At 44.9% G+C, this 21669-nt stretch overlaps 1 protein-coding gene across 1 annotated transcript in view; it reads left to right on the top strand.

The window, feature by feature from the left end:
- The window catches only part of MAP7 (microtubule associated protein 7), a gene marked incomplete at its 3' end in the record, with an annotated part of 231665 nt that extends 210409 nt beyond the window's left edge, over nucleotides 1–21256 (top strand). Inside the window, exons 13-18 of the mRNA XM_082250917.1 lie at nucleotides 731–811; nucleotides 14784–14834; nucleotides 16445–16496; nucleotides 17924–18059; nucleotides 18596–18780; nucleotides 21090–21256. Coding sequence (XP_082107043.1) covers nucleotides 731–811; nucleotides 14784–14834; nucleotides 16445–16496; nucleotides 17924–18059; nucleotides 18596–18780; nucleotides 21090–21256 — 672 coding nt within the window. The remainder of the gene's footprint in view (nucleotides 1–730; nucleotides 812–14783; nucleotides 14835–16444; nucleotides 16497–17923; nucleotides 18060–18595; nucleotides 18781–21089) is intronic.
- Nucleotides 21257–21669: the final 413 nt, after the last annotated feature.

Here is a 21669-nt window from a genome sequence, read left to right as displayed (position 1 = left end):
AATCACAGGAAACCTGGAGATTAGCTTTAAGCTCCACAAGTTGGTTCAAAAGGAAGAGTTGTGTACAGAACAACTTTACATTTCCTATAATGTTTTTTTTTTTTTTTTTTAAATGAATCTATAACGGGAATAAAAAGTGTCTTTTTATATTTCTCCACAACTCAGGTTTAAGTAGTTATTGACTATGAAATGGGACTGCAATTCTTTTTTTTTTTTTTTTTTTTTTTTTTTTTTGTAGTTCAGGAGAAATGTTTTTTATTGTAATAACACTGATTGGGATTATTTTTAAAACTTTTCAGGCTTTCATCCCACTAATAGACTGAAGAGGGTAATACCAAAATCTTAGTGTTGAAGGACTGATCTGATCACATCAGATTTAGCTAGAAAACAACAACATTTTTGTGAGATAAGGAAAAATCTGCTTCAAATGCTACCTAGAAAATGTGAAAAATACATTAGTATCCTATCCGATCTGCATCAGAGAGGGACAAGGAGACTGCATCCTGCCCTTGTACCTTTGGTTAGGGTGTTTAATACTTTATGCTTTTGGATTAATGGTTTGATATATAGTACTTAGGGAGGGATTATGTTTTGGTAGTGGTGGTGGTTTGGATGTGTTGGGTTTTAAACGTAGGGTAGTAGTACGTTTCATCTTTCCTTATAGTATACTTTTATTTCTGTACAAACAAAAACTAGGCAGAGTTTAATGGTCTCTTTATAATCTAATTAGAAAGAAGAAGCAGATCGCATAAGATTAGAACGTGAAAAACATTTCCAAAATGAGGAAAAAGAGCGCTCTGAGAGGAAGAAGGTAAGTGGAGCCTTTGATTCTTGTGTGTCAGTAGCAGGATTTTGTAAAACTGAAAGTGATTGTAAAGTCTTTATTATTTTTAACTAAAAAAAAAAAGAAAAAAAATGTTATACTTACTTACCTGCCCTGTGCAGTGGTTTTGCACAGAGAAGCCCGGATCCTCCTCTCCCGGGTCCCTCTTCAGTGCTCCTGTTGAGTGACCCCACAGCAAGCAGCTTGTGGGGACACCCTAGCCAAGTCACAGCTCTGTGTGTCCATTCAGACACGAGCTGCGACCCGGTCCCGCCCCCTTTCTCTTTTGATTGGCTGACTGACTTTGACAGCAGCTGGAGCCAATGACCCTGTGCTGTTGTCTCAGCCAATGAGGAGGGAGAGTCTCGGGCAGCCGAGACACTCCGGCAACATCGCTGGATCTAGATGGGTTCAGGTAAGTATTAGGGGGGCTGCTGCACACTGAAGGCTTTTTATCTTAATGCAAAGAATGCATTAAGATAACCTTCTGACTTTACAACCCTTTGAAGTTTAGTCAAAAAATTATTTTGCTCCTAAAGCTGCAGTCGCACCACATACCTGTAATGAAGTATGTCACATATCTGTCAGGCAGGTGGAAGCTCGGTAAAATCTTCTGTGCAGTGATGACAGGCCTCTTTTCTGCTGCTGAAATTTCAAAGCTGAGGGAGTGAAGTGACTGGCCTCTGGTGAAACGGAGAGATTAAACAAATCCTCCATCATGAGTCGGACTGTTTATCTGCAGCTATCTCTTCTTTACATCTATTCAAAGTGCAGAATTTACACAGCCTGTCCCAGCTTCCAGAAAACAGGGGGTGAGGAGCTGAAGTTAAAGTGAAAAGAGCTCTGAGAACTGGTTGGATGATCAAGGTACGGACACACACACACAGAACAGAGCTGAGGTGATACATCATAAGCTGTGTGCTGGAGCCCCCCTCCTTGTCACCTTTTTACCTCTTGCTGTCAAGAAAACTTGTCAGAAGTGACTCATACAGATAATACAGAAACCAGGCAGCAGAGAGAAATCACACTTGATGCTCTAGATAGAGACCCGTACACCGTATAGAAGGATGTGCTTTGTTCAGATTTAATTTCTCAGGTTTACAACCACTTTAATAGTTAGTAGTCCTCTAAGTTTCAGTGAAAAAAATGGGATTTTCGACTTACCGTAAAATCTCCCTTTCTCTGATGTTCATTGGCGGACACAGCTCCTGATCTTTTTGATGTTCATTGGCGGACACAGCTCCTGATCTTTTTGACCATTGGGTTATACTGCTCCTACTGGAGTAGGAAATTAGGCAGAAAAAGAACTTGACTACACCTATGGGCAGTCCCAGAAGGTGTGCTCCCCCTCTCTGCTATAGGTATTAAGTTTTGTTACAAGCATTGTTAGAAGTATTACAACTCCATAGAGGTGTGGGTACTGTGTCCGTCAATGAACATCAGAGAAATGGATTTTATGGTAAGTCAAAAATAGATATTTTTTGTTTTTGGTGACATCAATCAAGACTATAATAAAGCTGTGTGAGCTGGTCTTTACACAGAAGCTGTCTGGATTGGCTTATCCTCAGCAACAGCTTTGGAGGCTGTATCTTGGACTGGAATGTTACCTTCAAGCTCTCCATTATGGTGCCTTCCAGTCCTTTGTCTACTATGTTAGTTAACTGCAGAGTGCTGGATGATGACCCTGTCTAAGAAGGCTCTCTAGTGAATCTAGTGAACAAGGCTTGTCAGGTTAAAGCAATAGGAGTTACCTCATAGTTTGTACCCTTAGGTGTCATCTTTAAAATTTCCCACCTCCATTATTTTCATTGCTGTAAGGGTTTGGGATTGAGCACTGACATCATATGCTAGGTGGAGTGCTGTGCACACACTGTTTTCTTCCCCTGTCTACTACAGGTGACCTAAGCACATATGTTTTTCCTTGTACAGTAAAACTTTCGATTGAGATTAACTTGGTCTAAAAATGTTTTGCAAGACCAGCAAGATTTTTTATTTATAAATTTTGACTTGATAAACGAGCGATATCTTGATATACAAGTAGCTTCATGTCACAACGGCGTATAAAAGAAAAGAGAGGTGTCTCAAGTGTAGCAATATGGTTACATTTAATGATGGTACAACATTTAGCAACTCACATGGTTGATGATTAAAAGAGGCACATCTAAGTATGCAGGCATCGGGGGTATAGCTTTCCACATATACCATCCTCTGCACCCCCATTGATGTCTACCCTTCCATACTACTTTCCACGATTGCTTCTTGCCTCACTTTCAGATTGCTCTACTGCAGGGTAGTCTTCCTGGTTACGATTGCAGACTGACAGCAGTGAGAGCCGACAGTGCGGAAGATGGTAAGGAGTAAGGACCTAGTTCCATGCGGGGATCCTTGGTCCTGGCAATTTTTCCTTTTTTAAATGTTTTTTTTTTTCTCCTGGTTTCTTTCCTGTAAGATCTACAATCAACTGCCGGACTGGGCGAGGGGCTGGATATCTAGATCCAGCGGTCCCCCCCAAGTCTAGCCAGCAAGCGCACGCAGACAAGAGTTCAGCACTGGGTCGGCCGTGACATAGCCCCACTGGACGGGGGCTGGCCTGTGGGTTAAATGCCTCGTGAGGTTGCATACGCCCAGGTCTTGGCCTGAGTCCCAGCGTTCCTCCTGGCTGATAGCACCCTCCCCCCCCCCCCCCATTTGGGTGGTGAGGAGGTTCTGTCTGGAGTGGTTCCCACCTGGTTCTTGGTATGGTGAGTACATGTCCCCCCCCCCTCTCCCCCTGGATGTGGTTTGGGGTGGACACGGGGACCCCCGCCTGGGACGGTCTGACCCGTAGGTTCCCCTCCACCCCCCCTTGCAGTCCCCCCTTTATGTGGTGATCCCTAAGTTGGCCATTTTTGCTATGTACCTGTGGGGGGGGGTTGTCATGGCACCGGAGAAATGGTCTTCCTGGCTGGGGTGGTCGTTGGCTGTTATGATGGTCCTCTGCCCGAATTCCCCCCCCCCCTCTTTTTCGGATTCGGGGTCCCTCCTGGGTCCCTGGAAGCCTTGTGGACGCTGTGTGTGGTGGCCATTTTGCTGTGGTCGGCGCCATTACTTTGGGGCCTGTGTGATTCTCTATGGCCGGTGGCCATGTTTCTGTAGTCCAGCGGTCATTTTTGGTTGGTCCGAAGTAGTGGCAATTACAGTTGAGCCTCTGGGTGGCGAAAAGGACTCTGGGGGCTCCTCCTTTTCCCCTGTTGCTGACTCCTGGGTTTTTTCTCCTCTTGACGCCGCACGTTGATACAAGCTATCTCTGGTGCAGACCGGTGCTACTCTGGTGGGGTGGCGAGTTCTGGTGGTGTCCCTTCTTCTCTCTGCTGCAGGTTGTGTGGTGCCCTGCTTTCATTTGCCTCTGTGGAGATACAGGTGCAGTGCCTTAGGTGGATGAGCCCCCTAGCGGTGCTAGACGCTTTTTGTTGGTGGGTTCCTCCTTTACCTTATGAAGTCTCAGGAGCATGTTTCCCCATCTGACCTCCTCTCGGAGGCAGCAGGTCCCTTGGGGTCCCAGCCCCTATTGATGCACTGACGGCGGTCCTGGACGCCTTTGTTTCCCAGGTAGAGGTGGTCTTTGGGCGGCGGGATAGCAAAATGTGCCGTCCCTGCCTCACCTGTCTCGTCAGATACTGAATCTGGCTCGGCGGACGTGGACCACCACTGGGGCCTGTAGCCACGCTCCCTGATCTATCAGATAGTGAGGATGACTCCTCCACTCCTGTAGCCACTCACGAGAAGGCGCTGGTTGACGCACTGATTACATCCGTGGGAGAAACTTTGAAGATGGAGGATGCAGCTGAAGCTGCTGCGAAGGTGGCCATCCTCTTTGGCACCAACAAGCCGTCTCACACAGCAAAAGTGTTCCCTTATCCATCCTATTTTGACAGGTTTATCTAGAAGGACTGGGAGAGTCCAAAATGCCCCTTTGTGCTTTACGGTGAGGTACCCCTTTGAAGAGTCACTCCTCAAGGAGTGGACTTTCCCACAAGTGATGGACCTCCCCCTCCAGGTTAAACAAGGCAACCATGATTCCGGTAGAGGAATCTCCGGCCTTTAAGGATCTGTCTGACAGAAAGGGGGAGTCTGTGGCCCACAATATGTTCACTATTGCTGGTTTGGCGCTGAGGCTGGTAGTGGCCAGTGCCCTGGTGTCGCAAACACGAACTGAGTAGGCAAAACTTTTGCGCCATGATCTGGGGGGTGAGCAGATTCCTCTCCTGCCTTTGCTGAGTTTTCCGACCAATTGGTCCAGGGGCTTCAGTTTGTCTGCAATGCCCCTTTGGATGTGGCTTCCTTGATTTTAAGCTGCTTCGGCAGTGGTGCTTAGGTGTGTTTTGTGGCTTAAGTGTTGGTCTGCGGACCAGACTTCTAAAAAAAAAAAAAAAAAAACTCTGACTGATTTACCCTTTCAAGGTGATCGCCTGTTTAGGGCTACCTTTAGTGACGACATTAAGAGTCTCATGGGGGGGATAGAGCAACTTTCTTCCGCAGTCTGGAAAGGAGAAAGAACCTTGTTGCAGACGTGGCCCTTCTTTCTCAGCGCACACACTTTTTGCGTCCCTCTGGGTCCACTGACAAGGGTTCAAAACCTTTCAAGCCCTCCTTGTGAGGTTCCAAGCAGCCCTGGTCTGGCAAGCCAAGAGCGGGATTCTCTAGACTCGCAAACAAGGTTCCTTCAGCATGAAAGTGCACCCTCATCCATGCCTGGGGTGGGTGGGACGTCTTAAATTTTTTCGGCCTGTGGACTTCTTTGGTAAACGACAAAAGGATCCACTAAGTGATCCTGTCCGGTTACGAGATAGAATTTCGTTATTGACCTCCGGAAAGGTTCTTCCCCCTCCAATGGACGCCTGTCCCCGGACCACTTGCAAGCTCTCCTCGGGGCGGTGCAGTACCTGTTGCTTCCGCGAGTGATTGTCCTGGTCTCAGAGTTTTTTTTTTTTTTTTTTCAAACCTGTTTACGGTCCCAAAAAAGGAGGGCAAGGTCTGTCAAATTCTGGACCTTAAGGCCCTGAACTGCTGGGTACAGAAATTCAGACTGGAGTCCATTCATCAGGGGGATTTTTTAGCCTCTATCCACATCAAAGATGCTTACTTGCACATTCCAGTATGTGCCTAACACCAGCGTTTCCTCCTCATTGCTGTGAGAGAGGAACACTGTCAGTTTGTGGCATTATCCTTTGGTCTCGCCTCGGCTCCTCGAGTCTTTACAAAAAGGTTGGCCCCGGTTCCGGGGTTGCTACGTCAGGTGATTGCAGTACTGGGCTACCTGTACGATGTCCTCTTGCGAGCGGAGTCCTCTTCTGCCTATACAGACCCCAAAGAAGTTTGGTTGGCTTCTAAACTACCAGAAGTCTGCCCTGGGTCCGTCTAGGAAATTGGATTACCTGGGTCTGACTCTGGATTCAGCTCTGGCCAGAGTGTTTCTTCCTCTGGACAAACTCCAGAAGTTGCATGCTGCAGTTCATCTATTGCTGTCCAGAAGGTGGTCCTCCCTCCAGACCTTAGATGCGGTTCTGTTTGCACAGTTCCATATGAGCTCGCCCTAAAGGGAGATCCTGGTAAAATGGGACAAATGTCCAAGGTCTCTGGACAATCGGATTCTCAACTGAGCCTGGTCTGGTGGCTTTGCTCTTCAGCAGGACAAATCCTTTCTCCTCTTATATTGGACAATGTTCACTATGGATGCCAGTCTGTCTGGGTGGAGCGGAGTCCTGGGACTGAGCGCCGGTCAGGGTTGTTGGAAGCTAGAGGAGTCCAGACTACCGATCAATGTCTTGGAACTTCGGGCGATCAGTCTGTGCCTGGATCACTGGACGGATAAGCTCCAGGGGACTCCTAGTACAGATGCAGTCTGACAATTCCACAGTGGTGGCTTATGTTAATCACCACAGCAGAACAAAAAGTGTGTTAGCCGCTCTGGAAGTAGCCGTAATTTTCCGGTGGGCAGAACGATTCGTTCCAGCCCTCTCCGCCGTACACATTCCAGGAGTGGAAAACTGGCAGGCGGACTATCTCAGTCGGCAGGTGTTAGACCAAGGGGCGTGGTCCCTTCATCCGGACAGGTTTAATCTGATATGTCTGCTGTGGGGCACCCCGGAGGTAGATCTGTTGACGTCTTGGCTCAACAGAAAGGTACTGAGGTTTGTGGCAAGGTCACGGGATCCTCTGGCGGATGCCACAGACGTGTGGGGCCAGTATTATCTGATTTTTGCCTTCCCTCCTCTCAAGCTTGTCCCACGGCTTCTGCGCAGGATCGAGGCCGAAGGGATTCCGGTCATTCTGGGGGATCCGGACTGGCCTCGCCGGTCTTGGTACACCAACCTAGTGTGATTGGTCACCAACGTCCCTTGGAGACTGCCTCTCAGGGAGGACCTGCTGTCCCAAGGACCAATCTTCCATCCTGCTTTAGAGTCGCTGGCTTTGATGGCCTGGCTGTTGAAAGCCAGGTGCTGAAGGTCAGAGGTTTGCCTGGGTCAGTTATCCTGACACTGCTGAAGGCTCCGAAGTCTACCTCTAGAAAGATTTACTATCGTACGTGGAAAGCGCACATTTCGTGGTTTGAGTCGATCCATGTAAACCCTCGTTCCTTTTTGGTGGCTCGGATTTTGACCTTCCTTCAACGAGGGGTTGAGCAGAAGTTGGCCTTGAGTACCATCAAGAGCCAGGTGTCTGCTTTGGTGGTCTTCTTTTAGCGACCCCTGGCCACGCATTCATTGGTGCGTACTTTTATTCAAGGGGTTCAATACCTGACTCCACCGGTGCAGTCCCTTTAGCGCCATGGGATTTGAACTTGGTGCTCTGTTCTTAAAAGCCTCCCTTTGAAAATATTCGGGAGATTCACCTTCTTACACGGTCTCAGAAGGTAGCTTTTTTGGAGGCTATCAACTCTGCTCGCAGGGTGTCGGAACTGGTAGTGTTATCATACCTCCTATCTGGTGGTCCACAAAGATAAGGTGGTTCTTCGACCATTCCTGTCGTTCCTACACCAGGTGGTCTCTGACTTCCATTTGAATGAAGACATCATGTTGCCTTCCCTGTGTCCCAGGCCCACCCATCCCAAGCAATTGCGTTTCATGCCTTGGATGTGGTTCGAGCAACCCGTGTGTATCTGGCAGCCACGGAGATCAGACTCTCTGTTTGTGATCAGGGACAGGCCAAGAAAAGGGCTGTCCTTCTTCTGCGACCATTTCAAGATGGAACAGACAGTGATTCAGGCCTATTCTATTAAGGGTCAGGTTCCTCCTTTCCCTGTAATGGCGCACTCTACTCAGGGGCATAGTGCTTCTTGGGCCTTTCGTCATCAGGCGTCAGTGGCCCAGGTTTGCAAGGTGGCCACTTGGTCATCGGTGCACACTTTCACTGAGTTCTATAAAGTGGATGTGTTGGCATCTGTGGAGGTTTCCGTTGGCCGCAAGGTTTTGCAGGCTGCTGTTCAGAGGGTCTGTTCCCTCTTTGGGGTTGTAGTGTTCAGGTTGGGCTCCAGTTGTTCTTTGTTCAGCTCCTGTAAACCTGGTTTGCTCTTGTTTAGCCTTGGGATTTTTTGCTGTCCCACCGCTCATGTTTGGCACTGCTTGGGGAGGTCCCTATGGTTCTGAATATGGAGCGCTGTGTCCCTTAACGAACGAAAGGGAAAATAGGATTTTTGTACTTTCTATAAAATAATTTTCTGAGTTCATTTACGGCACAGCACCCACCCCTCAATGGAGTTTTAATACTTCTGACACTGCTTGTTACTAGAATAAGATCAAAAAAATTCTCCTGCGCTCGAAAGTGATGATGCTGCGGTGAATCTCTATGGCTCTGGTTATATGCACATATTTTGCTGCCCTCCTAGGGTCAGGGGATACCTAATGGAAACACTGTAAAAAGAACAAAAAGAGGGCGCACCAACCTTGCGCATTACCCAAGTGGTGTTTATTGATAAAAGAGAAAAGGAATATACTCGCAAACAAAAAAGTCTTAAAAGCATTTCCAGTCCACAATGAACACTAAGTGACCAGGTCACCGGAACCATGTCCAGCACGCAGCACCTCCAGCACCTTCCAAATGGCTGACACGTTTCGAGGGGAGATCCCCTCTTCCTCAGAGCCAGTCTGTGAAGCACACACACAAACCTGTGTATGGTTTTTATTATACATTTTTTTTTCTCCAGCCCATGGAGCACCTTTACAGGTCACCCTTTTGTTTCTGGGGGTCCCCAGTGAGGCCATAGTTGGTTTGCTGGTGTTCAAACCTCCTGTAGGTGGTAGCATATAACTTAAATGTGTCTTAGAATTACTGATTTCCTGTGTCCCTCGATGGAATCCATCAAAACGTTTTTTATGGTAATTACAAAAATCCTATTTTCTAGCTTAAATAGCAACCAGCTTTTCTCTTTTTACGTACAAAAAAAATAGTCTCTTGTCCATTCTCCAATTCCCTGGTTTTAGTGGGTACAATAGCTATGTTTCCCATGTGGCTTAATTTGGTAATAGCAGTCTACAAATAAATAAGCAGATATTGCACCCAGACTGCCTAACCCATACAAGTAAATATCCATGCATAAGCAACTTGGAAAGCAATTTACAAGCAAGCCAGACAACTCAAAACAATTTTATAAAATGGTGTCGCGCTAGTCTATAATCAACAGTGCTGATGAGCAAGCTGATAAATGTAAAGAGGTGAGTCCCAAAAGTGCTGGCAGAGTCCACATCTACTAAATTGATGAAAAATGTGAAGCAGAGAAAGACCACCACCGAGCAGAGTGACCGGGTACTCTTACCAGCTGCATAGACCCATGAGGGTCAAACCAAGCCCAGATAAAGATGCTGACACTGACAGGGAAGACCGCTTCCAAAAGCCTCTTTCCAATGCTCTTACACCCGGGTTCCCCCGATTCCTCCTTTAGGTACTCGGAAAATACAAGAGACAAATCCCCTCATGGTGTAGCATGTTCAACAAACATTTATTTCAAACGATAAAAAAGCAGCTTACATTCTCCATGAGTATAACATCGCACATCGGTAGCGTGGGTTTCTAACCGACAAAATGGCCGCCGCGTCCCTCGTCTGCGCATGCGTCTCGGCACCAGCCAATCCCGGCGCGTTTCGTCAGAGGATGACGTCGTCAGGGGTGTGGCTTGGCCCGAGACGCTCGCCAATAAATAGCAGAGGGAGGCGGGATGATCGGGCGTAATCCGGAAGTCCGCCCATCACAGGAGCCTAATGACAACCGGACGTGACACTTAGCCCGGAAGTAGACGCCTCTCATAGGCACCATAGAGGCCGGACATCACTCCCAGCTGTCTGCAGCCTATATATACCCACGAAAGGCAGACAAATACGAGTGAAAAAGGATAATGGCAACATTTTACCATATATCGGTCCTCTTATAACATTATCAGATAGACAAAACATCCCAAATTAAATTAGGGATGAATTCTTTATAATAAAAAGGCACAAAACTGGGAAGCAGCTCCATCTTGTGGCCAAGAAACCCATTGCATCGCTACTTTAAAAACACAAAATACATGTATTACATATTAAAAAATAATAATTAACATATTATAAGAATGACATCCCAATGGCCTGAGGCCTGTAAACAATAGATTTAGGTGCCTAAATAACTAGCACACTATCTTGATGTCATAATACTCAACCTAAAACCACAATAACTCTACATATGTTGACATTCTATGGAGGAACATATACACAAGGAGGTGTTAAAAAGAAATACTAAAATTACGCCAGAGTAGGAGATGCTATGAGTTATTAATAAAAGCATTCAAATCCCACTCGATGTTCAAACCGAAAGGGACATAGCACTTCATCCTGTAAATCCAGGAGGTTTCAAGCTTAGAGACACCTCTCGTCTTGTTACCACCTCTCCAATTCGCCTCAAAGCGGTCTATCCCCAGAAACAGTGTACCTCTAGGATCCCGATTATGACATAAGTCATAATGACGGGATACACTGTGTTTCGGGAACCCTTTGGCTATGTTCGCAACATGCTCTTGTAAGCGAACATGAAGCTGGCGAATGGTACGGCCTATAATCCTTACCGCATGGACACCTCAATAGGTATACTACATGCGTAGTACAACAGGAGATGAACGGTCTTATTTTATGAGATTCCTGCGTAGTTGATGATTGAAAGGACTCAATTCTTCTACCACCTGCAATATTTATTTTGCAAATGTTACATTTCCTGCAGGGATAATATCCTCCCCTCTCCTGGAAAAAGGAAACCTTTAAAGTGGGTTTTGGATGTTTGGCGCTATCTGTAAACGCAATGGCGGTACCCCTCTAAACACCACCGAGGGTGCCTCAGGAAGAGAGGGGCCCAAAACACTATCATTGCGTAAGACTTGCCAGTGTCTCCTAAGGATCTTCTTGACAGAGTAATGTTGCACCGAATACGAGGAAAAAAATGCATGCTGGAAAGCATCATTCTTAGCCTTCGGTTTCGGTCTCAACAAATCAGACCTTTCTCTCTGATCTGCCTTAAGAAAGGCTCTATCCAACTCCTCCTGGCAGTATCCTTTCTCCAAGAACCGCTCGCTCGCTCACAGACTCGTTGAGGAAATCACTCCTCGTTGAGCAATTCCGCTTCAACCTAAGGAATTGACTGACAGGAACGGATTTCAACCACGCCGCATGATGGCAGCTGGTTGTTTCAATAAATCCGTTCCTGTCAGTCTCCTTTAAAAAAGGTCGAAGTGACTAAACGCCCCTCCAGGACTCTTATTCTGAGATCCAGGAAGTGTATCTCAGACCTACTGGACTCAAATTGTAGGGAGATACCCCTGTCGTTGGTATTAAGGGTGGACATAAAATGGCTCAGGGAGTCGGAATCTCCATCCCATAGGAGGAGGATGTCGTCGATGTACCTGCGCCACAGGACCAACCCCGGCACAGGAACATCACCGACAACATCCTCCTCCCATCTGGCCATAAATAGATTGGCCATACTGGGCGCGAATTTCGCACCCATAGCAACACCACGACATTGCCGGTAATAGATGTTATCATAACAGAAATAGTTGTGTTGCATGGCGAAATCTAGTAGGGACAACAAAAACTCCCTCTGAAAGCTCAGCAAGGTATCCTGTCCCAGATAGTGGGCAACTGCCTCCATACCGTGCTGGTGTGAAATGATAGTGTACAAAGAAGTCACATCCGCCGTTGCTAAGATGTAGCTATCTTTCCATGTTATCTGGGCTAGTTCATTAATTACCTGTGTAGAATCCCGCAAGAAGGAAGGTGTCTTTACCACTAGGGGTTGCAAAAAGCTATCAATGTATTTACCCACCCGGGAGGTGATAGAATCGATACCACTGATGATAGGTCTCCCGGGTGGGTTCAGCACATATTTATGGATCTTCGGTAGGTAATACATCACCGGGATCCGAGGGGACCAAAAAGTCCCTTTCCTTCTCGGTCAGTAGTTTTTGCTGAAAATCCCTGTCCACCAACACCTGAAGCTCATTCTTATAGCTGAATGTGGGATTCTTGGGTAAAGGAACATAAGTATTCCGATCCGATAATAGCCGTTTCATCTCATTATCATAGGCGGAGGCATCTAAGATCACGATGCCCCCCCCTTTGGCAGCGTGGCGGACTATTATGTCCTTCCTTTCCCTAAGTGAGTTTAATCCCTTTTGGAAAGTGGTGGTAACCCTAGGTTTCTTTAATACCAACTCGTCCAAATCCTTCGCCACAAGGTCCCGGAATACAGACAATGAAGGGGCCAGAGGACCCGGGGGGTTGAACGTGGAAGAATTGCATAAAGAAGTGTTCCTTACCCCCATAGTATATTCCAACCTGGGGCGAATCGGATTACTAATAAAATACCTTTTTATACTAAGTTTGCGGACATATTTCTGAAGATCAATGAACGTTTCGAATTTATTAAGAGTCTTTGGGGGTGCAAATTTGAGACCCCGGGTTAAAACGTGTTTCTCTTCATTAGAAAGGACCGCAGAACTTAGGTTAAATAGTCCACTGTCTTTCAGAATCGCCCTCTTTTTCGTTCTGATCCTCCTCCCCCCTCTGGTGCCTCTCCGTGATTTTTTGGCCTTTTTAATCTCGGGGTGCCCCGGGGAAAAACCTGTTGTCTATCCTCGTGTTGCTAACCCTGATTGGAGGGGGCCCTATTTCTATAATCTTCCTCCTGATTATATCGTGGGGGATAATACCCATTGTTGTATTGGGAGAAATACGAGTCCCCCCTCCCATTGTCGGCCATGTTGGGACCTGAGGGGTGAGATGTAATATATCTATCTCTCAGGCTCCACTAAGTTTCTCAAAGGTGAAAACCTGTTACCACCAGAGGGATATCCTCCCTGATTGTGAGATTGGGATGGGTGGCCTCTACCCCTACCCCTACCTCTCCCGCGGCCTCGGTGTGTCACATGGCCAGATCTAGGGGCCGGCGACACCCCAAGGTTTCCCCTACTAGGAGCCAACCTGGGGGTGACAGGAGGGGGGGCTGGAGTAACATCCATCCATCAGTGGATGTCAAATTCAGGTTGCTTTGCTGCCATTTAAAAACCTGACCATTCTGGTAATCCCCACAATCTCTGGCGTACTTTTTCCTTTTTTTGTTTTTTTGTTCCAACTCCTCTTTCTCTAGATGTTTCTTTAGAGAATCTGATTTTTTCTTATATTCCTCCTTGTCTTTAAAAACACTAAGCTTTTCTTTAATAGAATTGATTTCCGTATCCAACTTCAGTAACTTTTGCTTCTTTTTAGATAGCATGAAGTTCATAAGGCTCAACCCTGCTTTATTGAAAAACTGGTACCAATCATTGATGTCCAGTAGGTCACTTTGGGGATAAACTTCCCAACGTAGACTCCTCGGGACCATGTTTGCCACAATGTATCTCTCGAAGAATACTATGTCCCAATTTGTGTGTAATTCAGTGGTGAGCAGATTTTTTAGTCTCAGGAAGAGACTCAAAAGCAAGACGCTTTCCCTTATACTGCTGTTTTCTTGCTAATGAGTCTGGTGCCCATGTACATGAGCCCCAACAGTTGCTAGAGGGGCTATCTATTGTTTACAAGAGGCTGTTTGGGAGAAGAGACTGTTGACTTGCTTATGAGTCTGGTGCCCATGTTAATGAACCCTAAAGGTAGATTTAGACGTATGTCTAAATCTCCCTTTCCTGTAAAGCCTGATCCGCATTCAGATCGCGCTTTAGAGGTTACCGACAGGAGGTGGGGAAGCAATACAATGCCTCCTTACTACTTGCTTTACCCATTTGCTTGAGTGTGTAGCTATATGCCGGGTAAAAGTTTGCAGTGGACATGGAGCATTGTGACAGATGTAAACACTCCTGTCCTCTGCAGCTTAAGGTGGGTGGTTAGTGGATGGCTCAACTGTGTATTTTTGACTGCCGGACCATTCAGAACAAGCAGCACGACTTGTGCATGCGCAGTGCACACCCAGCTGTGAAACCGCAAGCTGTCACACCCGGGTGTCCACAGTTTCAATGCCGGCGCCGGGGAGAGAAGCGATGGCTCTGGTGAGCGCATCACTGGATCCTAGGACAGGCGAGTGTGTGTTTATTAAAAGTCCGCAGATACACTTTTTGTAGCTGCTGACTTTTAATAAACACCAAAACGACTGGAGCTCATATTTAGTGCTAAAGACAACAATACAGAATATTAAAAACTATGGGTTTGTAAACTTTTGAAGAGAACCATTTTATTTATTTTATTGCCATGGTTTGTGACTGTGCTATTCTGTGATGCCTAATAATTCAATTTGGATCACATTAAAAATAAAAGAAATGTGTTTGGTCTGATCACTCCTGTTTTCTGCCACAGGTATGTAAACTTACAAGCACAAATTTAACTGCCTAATTTTGAAGGCATTATTCATAGAATTCAGTGATTCTGAGAAGGCATTTTCAGAGTTTTTAACCAGACTACTTTGTTTTATTCTACAGCGACTGGAGGAGATCATGAAGAGAACGAGACGAAGTGAACCTGGGGATAAGGTAGAATAATTTTACATAAAGACCCAGCTAAAATACCAGTGCTTCAAATTTCTGGGTAAAAAATGAATATGTAGATTACTTGTTACCTTTAATGTTCACTTAAAATGTACACATAGCCTTATTGGAACTTATGTTTTCAATGAGTGCTGCATGTCATGGAAACCCATGAACGTGTGTGCTGTGGAAGTTGTTTATTGCAGCAATCTCTATTGGATCTCTATCCAACACTTATATTTAACTTTTGGATAGAGTGGGAAGGGTTACAAGTTGTTCTCATTTCTGTTTGTGTCCCAATTGGGATGGTTCTCCTCATTTCCTGTCCTGAAGACATTCATGGTATTGCTCTTAGCACTTCTTCCCGTTTCCATTGTATTCTCCATGTATTCCTTTGGCGCATCCAGTAGATGCAGGTGACCTGCCACTGTGTTTTCAGACAGAAGTCAAACCTAACTGAGAATCTTTCTACATTTTACTGTTAACAAATATTATAGAAAAATGTTATGGCTCTTGGGCCTTGAGAAGTGGAAGCACTCCTGCCCATGGTGCTCAACCAGAGGCGTAGATAAGGGGGGGGGGGTCAGGGGGGTCCTCCAAAGCCCCCCAGAGCATCGGTCAATTTCACAGCAGCTAGGCTAGTGTAGCCTATCAGCTGCGGGAGCCACACTACTACTGGGAAGACCACCTGTCTTAGCCACAAGGCTGACAGGCAGGGCCCAGCTGACATTGAAGCCATGTTTACTATTTGCTTCATTAACAGATGTGCCTGCTGGGGGCTCTGTATATACTGTATATATACACACCACAATTTGTCACAGCGTGGCAGATGTGCTAATTATTGTTCTCTGGGTGCTCAAGGCTGAAACCCCCCCCAGGAGAAAAAAATATCTACGGCCCTGTGCTCAACATATGGCCCTCAAGCCATGAGGCGTTATAAGCATGGCTCCCAAATGCAAAGGCATGATGGGACTTGTAGTTCTGCAACAGCTGAAGGGCTACAGGTTGAGCACGCATGCAAGAATCTTAATTGGTTACTGTAAGTGCATAGGTACCCACTCAGTTCTCTGAATATCTATCATGACAGTATCCCCAGCCAGTTGAGAGAAGATTTTAAACTGTTCTTCTCTCAAAACGCCATGTTGCTGATTGGTCACTGAGCTTGTCTACGCCACTGCCTCTCTAAAGTAGGAATGTTGCTACCCCTGCCCAGTGAAGATTACATAATGATCCAATGGAAAGTGATGAAAAAACTGGGTTAGTGTTTTAGAAATAAATGTAGTTTAAACAAAAACACCCCTTCCCCTTATCAGTTTGTGAAAGTGTTTTAATTCAGAGGTCCTTCTTCAAAGTCCCACACTGGGTCCTCTCCTATGATTCTTTTTCTGTATTTTCTGCCTTTGTCATGGGTTAAAATTAATCAATCCTCAGACTAAACGATTCACTATAGCAATCAGATTGTCGTATTATAAAAAAATTATTACACTCCCCTTCAGTGCTGCCATTCTGTAGGAAACATTGCCTATAATAAGAAATGTTGGTCTCCATCTGAAAATCTTGTTAAGCTAATATATTTAGTATTTGCTGAATAATAAAACTGTGTTTTTTCTTTTCAGCAATCCACTGTTCAAAGTAATGGAGAAATACCAAAAACAATAGAGAATACAGGTAGCTATTTTAACATCCCAGTAACCATGACTTACCATTTTGACAAATCACGGAGAGCTATAACTTGCAATCTCAGTAGCATTGGCAGACAGTGACTTCATCCAATAGACATCTTGCAGATCGTAGACAGCTTAAATCGAAAACTTGTGCAGATCTTCACAGATGAACTTCAGATAGGTCAAAAAAATCATAGTATGTCCATCTCCAGCACTTACTTGTGCTCAGAACAGAAGCTAAAGACATGCTGAAAAGAGGGTGGGGCTGGCTATACAGAGCATCTCCTACCTACAGAGTGAGGAAGGGACAAAATTATATAAAGGTAAACAAACAGCAATGCATGTGTAACTAGTTAATCTGTCATATATGATTTTCAATATATGTTAGGTATACAATTGTAGCTGAACAAGCTGTTTTGGCTCTCCAATATTGCTTAATCAATTTCAGTTGAAGGAAAATTAAATAGTTAAGGTTTTCATGTTGTTGCTAAATTTACTGCATATTTTTATATTTTATTTAAAGAGAAATAGACTTTAGCTTACATCACCATACATACTACAAACTTGCTCCTTGTACTCTGGCACAACCTGATCTATAGCCCTCTGGCTTAAGTTGTCCAAGCTTTTTGCTTGCATATAAGTCCTAACTTCTTGGAGAATCAGCCTCCTGCCAACTTCTGGGCTGTGGAGTCGGGTGCGTTCAGTAGCCTCTTAAGCACATAAACAATGCAAAGTTGGATGTGCCAGATAAATATTGCATTAGTACTGTACTTTCTTTACATTTTTTAAACTCTTTTTGAATTGAAGGAGATGTACAGCCAAAGCTCGTTTGGCTGTACATCTCCTATGAATCACAGGAGTTTGTTCTGCGCTCCTGTGACCCGTTCTTAGCAGAGAGCAGGCTGAAATCTGCTTTCTGCTGATATCACAGATGTTGGTCCAGGCACCACGTCATCATGACCACAAAGCCGGAAATTGGCCAGGTGCACCCGGCTCAGCCTCTCAGCAAACCGCTAAGAGCCCGAGCTGGCCGCTCTCTGCCCCTTCACAGCCCACCGCTCCAATGAGCGAGGAGGGGGCAGAGCAGAGAGCTGCTGTCTAATAGTCGGCAGCTCTCTGCTTGAGGAGCTGTCAGAACCAAGTGATTGGCGTGTTTGATCGCTCGGTTCTCAATGTAGAGGCACTTGGGGACAAATGCAACATCCGACCGATGCTGCATCCACCTAGGTAAGTATAAATGGGGAAAAAAAGGAAACCCCATATTTCTCTTTTAAATATAAAATCTGCACTTTCAAAGCAAGGATAACTAGAACATTTCAAAACAAAGATAGAATGTGTTTACATGTTTAAACTCAATATAAGTCTTAACTATTATACATCAGGTAGCAGAGATAGGCAGCTTGGTAACTGTAGGTTGTTGTTTTTTTGCAGCCATCACATCATCGTCTTTACCAGAGGAACAAGAACCTGCGTTCCTCCAGGGTACAGAAGAAACTCCTCGCAATGGAGAATCCTTGACTTCCTCACCAAGGATTATTACTTTTCAACAGACTTTACCTGTTGACAGGTGAGACTTCTAAGGCTGGTACCTGCCCTGCATAAAGCATGCTGCCCCCAACAGCACTGCCCATAACCAAACTTTGATGCGGCCAACGAAACAGTAATATTATATGAATTGCTCTTTCTGTTGACTCATTGTGTCATCATTGTGAGACACCTATGTAAAATATATATAGGTTACTGTCATTTTTAGCCAAACCAAGCTTTTTTGATCAGGATTAACATTATAATTCAGTTTTCACCCCCTAAAGTAAAGTTCCTGGAATATGGGTGGTGGAATGCTGCACTCAAAACTTGGTAGAGGTTCTAAATAAATTAGTTATGGTAGCGTGGCAGCTCTCTGGCTTTTGCCAGCCTCTGCAGAGACCCTGTGAGAAATATAAGCCTTGCTTTGGGGGGCTGTCAGCCAAATTGCAGGACACCAGTGTATATGAACTTGAAAACCACTAAACTAGAGCTATGTACATGGTCTGGTCTTGAAATGCTGTGTTAATTAAAGCCTCAATTGCCCTGACATTTTTTTCTATTTCTTATACCATTTAGCACAGAGCAGCAACCAAATGAAAATGGGTTATGTACACCAAACAACAACTTTGAAGAGATCATCAATTTGCCTGTTGGAACTAAACCAACCAAACTTGATGTGCTAAATAATGAAGCGAACAGTATCGAGAACCTTCCTCGGAATCCAATTATAGCTTTTGAAGTTGATAATGTGCAAACGGCAGGTATGTTGATCTACAGGTGTTTATAGGTCAGAATAGGTTGGAGAAAACTTAAGTTTGTCAGACTTTTATAATTGTGTGTGTCTTTAACCACTTAAGCCCCAGAGGATTTGGCTGCTCAAAGACCAGAGCCTATTTTGCGATTCGGCACTGTGTGATTTTAACGGACAATTGCGCGGTCGTGTGACGCTGTACCCAAATGAAATTGACGTCCCTTTTTTACCACAAACAGAGCTTTCTTTTGGTGCTATTTGATCACCTGTGCGATTTTTACTTATTGCGCTATAAACAAAAAAGAGCGAAAATTTTGAAAAAATAACAATACTTTTCACATTTTTTTATATGAAATTCCCCCCAAAAAAATGTAAAAATCTAAATTTTTCAACATTTTAGGACAATTTGTTTTCTGCTACATATTTTTGGTAAAAAAAATAAGCGTATTTTGATTGGTTTGCGGAAAGGTTATTGCGTTTACTAACTAAGGGAAAGATTTATGTCATTTTTATTGTTTTTTTTTTTTTTTTTTAACGAGTAATGGCGGCGATCTGCGATTGTTTTTTTTTTTTTTTTTTTTTTTTTGGCGGGACTGCGACATTGCGGCGGACAGATCGGACCCCTGACTGACATTTTTGACACTTTTAGGGGTACCAGTGACATTACTACAGTAACCAGTGCTATACATATGCACGGTTTTCTGTAAAAATAACACTGGCAGGGAAGGGGTTAATTTTATTAGTGATCAAGGGATTAAGTGTGTCCCTAGGGGCGTGTTTCTAACTATAAAGGGGTGTGGCTTTTGATGTAACCACAGAGACATACGATCCTATATAGCAGGATCGTATGATCTCTGCTGTTACACCAGGGAGAATGACAGGCGGCTTTGTTTACATCAGCCGCCTGCCTTTCTCCCTCTCCACCGGGAGATTGCGAGTGACCGGCGGACATCGGGTCCACTGGTCACATGCGCAGGGATGCAGGGGAACGAGCAGGAGCGGGAGCGCGCCTCCGGCAGCGCGCACTCGCCCCCTGCAGGCTCCTGGGCGAGCGACGTAGTACTACGTTACTTTGCCCGGGAGGGGCTGACTGCCGCAGTAAATATACTGTGGGCGGTCGGCAAGTGGTTAAGATTTATTTATTTTTTTTGTCTGATTTTAAATGCTTTCTGTTTTTTTCATAAAGATAATTTCTCTTCCCTTCATTTTTTGTGTATGACAGCCAACAGGGCAATCAGGCAGCAATCACTCCCCAACCAAGGGTTAGGTTCTATCCTCAATTGGCTAGAAAATGTGTTTATTACTGTATGTGTGTCCCTTGGGGAGGTTTTTCCCTCACTTCATGTCTGTTGTGCCAAATATACTGGAAGTAGGTAGATTTTCTCTCACTTCCTGTTCTATCAAATGTAAAGTAATGTATAATCTTCGAAACAGGGAAACAGACAGCAAAAAAAATGACAGATTCTAATCTTCTCCCAGTCTGTTGAAAATTGGATATGGGCTTAAGTGTTCTGTTTTGCAGTACTTTCACTTACCTGAGGAAAGGTTGTAATAATAGGCACCAGTTTGAGGTATGATGTTGAATTTTCTTAATCATACGTCACAAGACACAGGAGAGATATTTCTTTGGCTATTGGGTTATGGGCCAGCTCCAGGTGATTGAACACTGGCAAATATGAAAGCTTAACAGTGCTTAGCATTGCAGTATAATTTTGAATTTCTTATCGTACATCGCAAGGCACGGAGTGTTAATTCCTAGGCCATTGGTTTATGCTCAACCTCCAGGTGATTGGACACTGGCAAGTATCAAAGCTTGACAATGTTCAGCATAACCCCTCCCACTCTTAGCATTGCCTCAATTTTTTGCTAGTATCCATAGGTGATGAACCTGTTTGCTGAGAGAGCATTTTCTGTTTAAACGCATTGATTTCTACTTAAACTGTCTTTCTCTGCTGAGCCTTGGTGTGTTATAGCAGCAGCTGTTTTCTGAATCAGTCCCTTGACCGTATGTGGACCCCATTGGAAAAACAGGGATAGCCTGTAAGCTGCATTGGTTACCATGTGTGTGGCTCATTTTGGCAATTTGCACCATACACAAAAAGCAGTCCTGTTGGCTGCACTGGACCAGTTGCACTCTCAGGGGTCATTGCCCCTGTTCTAGAATCAGAAAGGTTTCGAGGTTATCTGTTCGGGGTGCCCAAGCCAAATGGCAATGTGCAGTCCGTTCTGAAACTAAAACACTTTATATAAGTTCTTTTTATATTCAAAAGTTTCATATGGAATCTGTAAAGTCAGTAATTCCATCCCTCTGTCTGGGAGATTTCCTGGCCTCAGTGAATATCAAGAATGCCTACCTCTACTTCCCTATATTTCAGTTTCATCAGTGCTTGGTTATCCAACCCAATGCTGGATTCAGGGAGATCCTTTCTTCCTGTAATTTTGAAGGTACTGACAATGGATGCCAGACTTCCAGCATCCCCTGTTAGTTTAGGGGATATGTTCATCAGAGGAAGCTTGGATACTAATAAACATTCTGGATCTCAAAGTGATTCAAATCTTCCTTTAGACACCCCTGATTCCGGGACTGCCAATCATGATCCAGTCGGACAATGCCATCATAGCAGTGACATACTTAAATCAAGACGGTACCAAAGGTTAAGCTGCTCTTCAAGAAGTGATCATTCTGACTTGCAGAACTCAGTATTTCAATTTTGTCCGTGGTACACATTCCAGGTATGGACAATTGGCAAGTGGACTTCCTAAGCTCCTAGCATCTGGATTCAAAAGAGTGGTCCATCTACATTGGGGGAGTTTTACCAGCTCTTTCTTTGGAGTGGGACAACAGATGTAGATTTAATGGCGTCCAGACGGGACAAGTTCTGTCCAGGGATCCTTAGGC

This window comes from Pelophylax lessonae, assembly GCF_965119305.1.
Source record: "Pelophylax lessonae genome assembly, chromosome: 3".
Classification (NCBI taxonomy): Eukaryota; Metazoa; Chordata; class Amphibia; order Anura; family Ranidae; genus Pelophylax; species Pelophylax lessonae.
The sequence above is the reverse complement of the archived record's forward strand: the minus strand, read 5'-3'. Positions and strand labels throughout refer to the sequence as shown.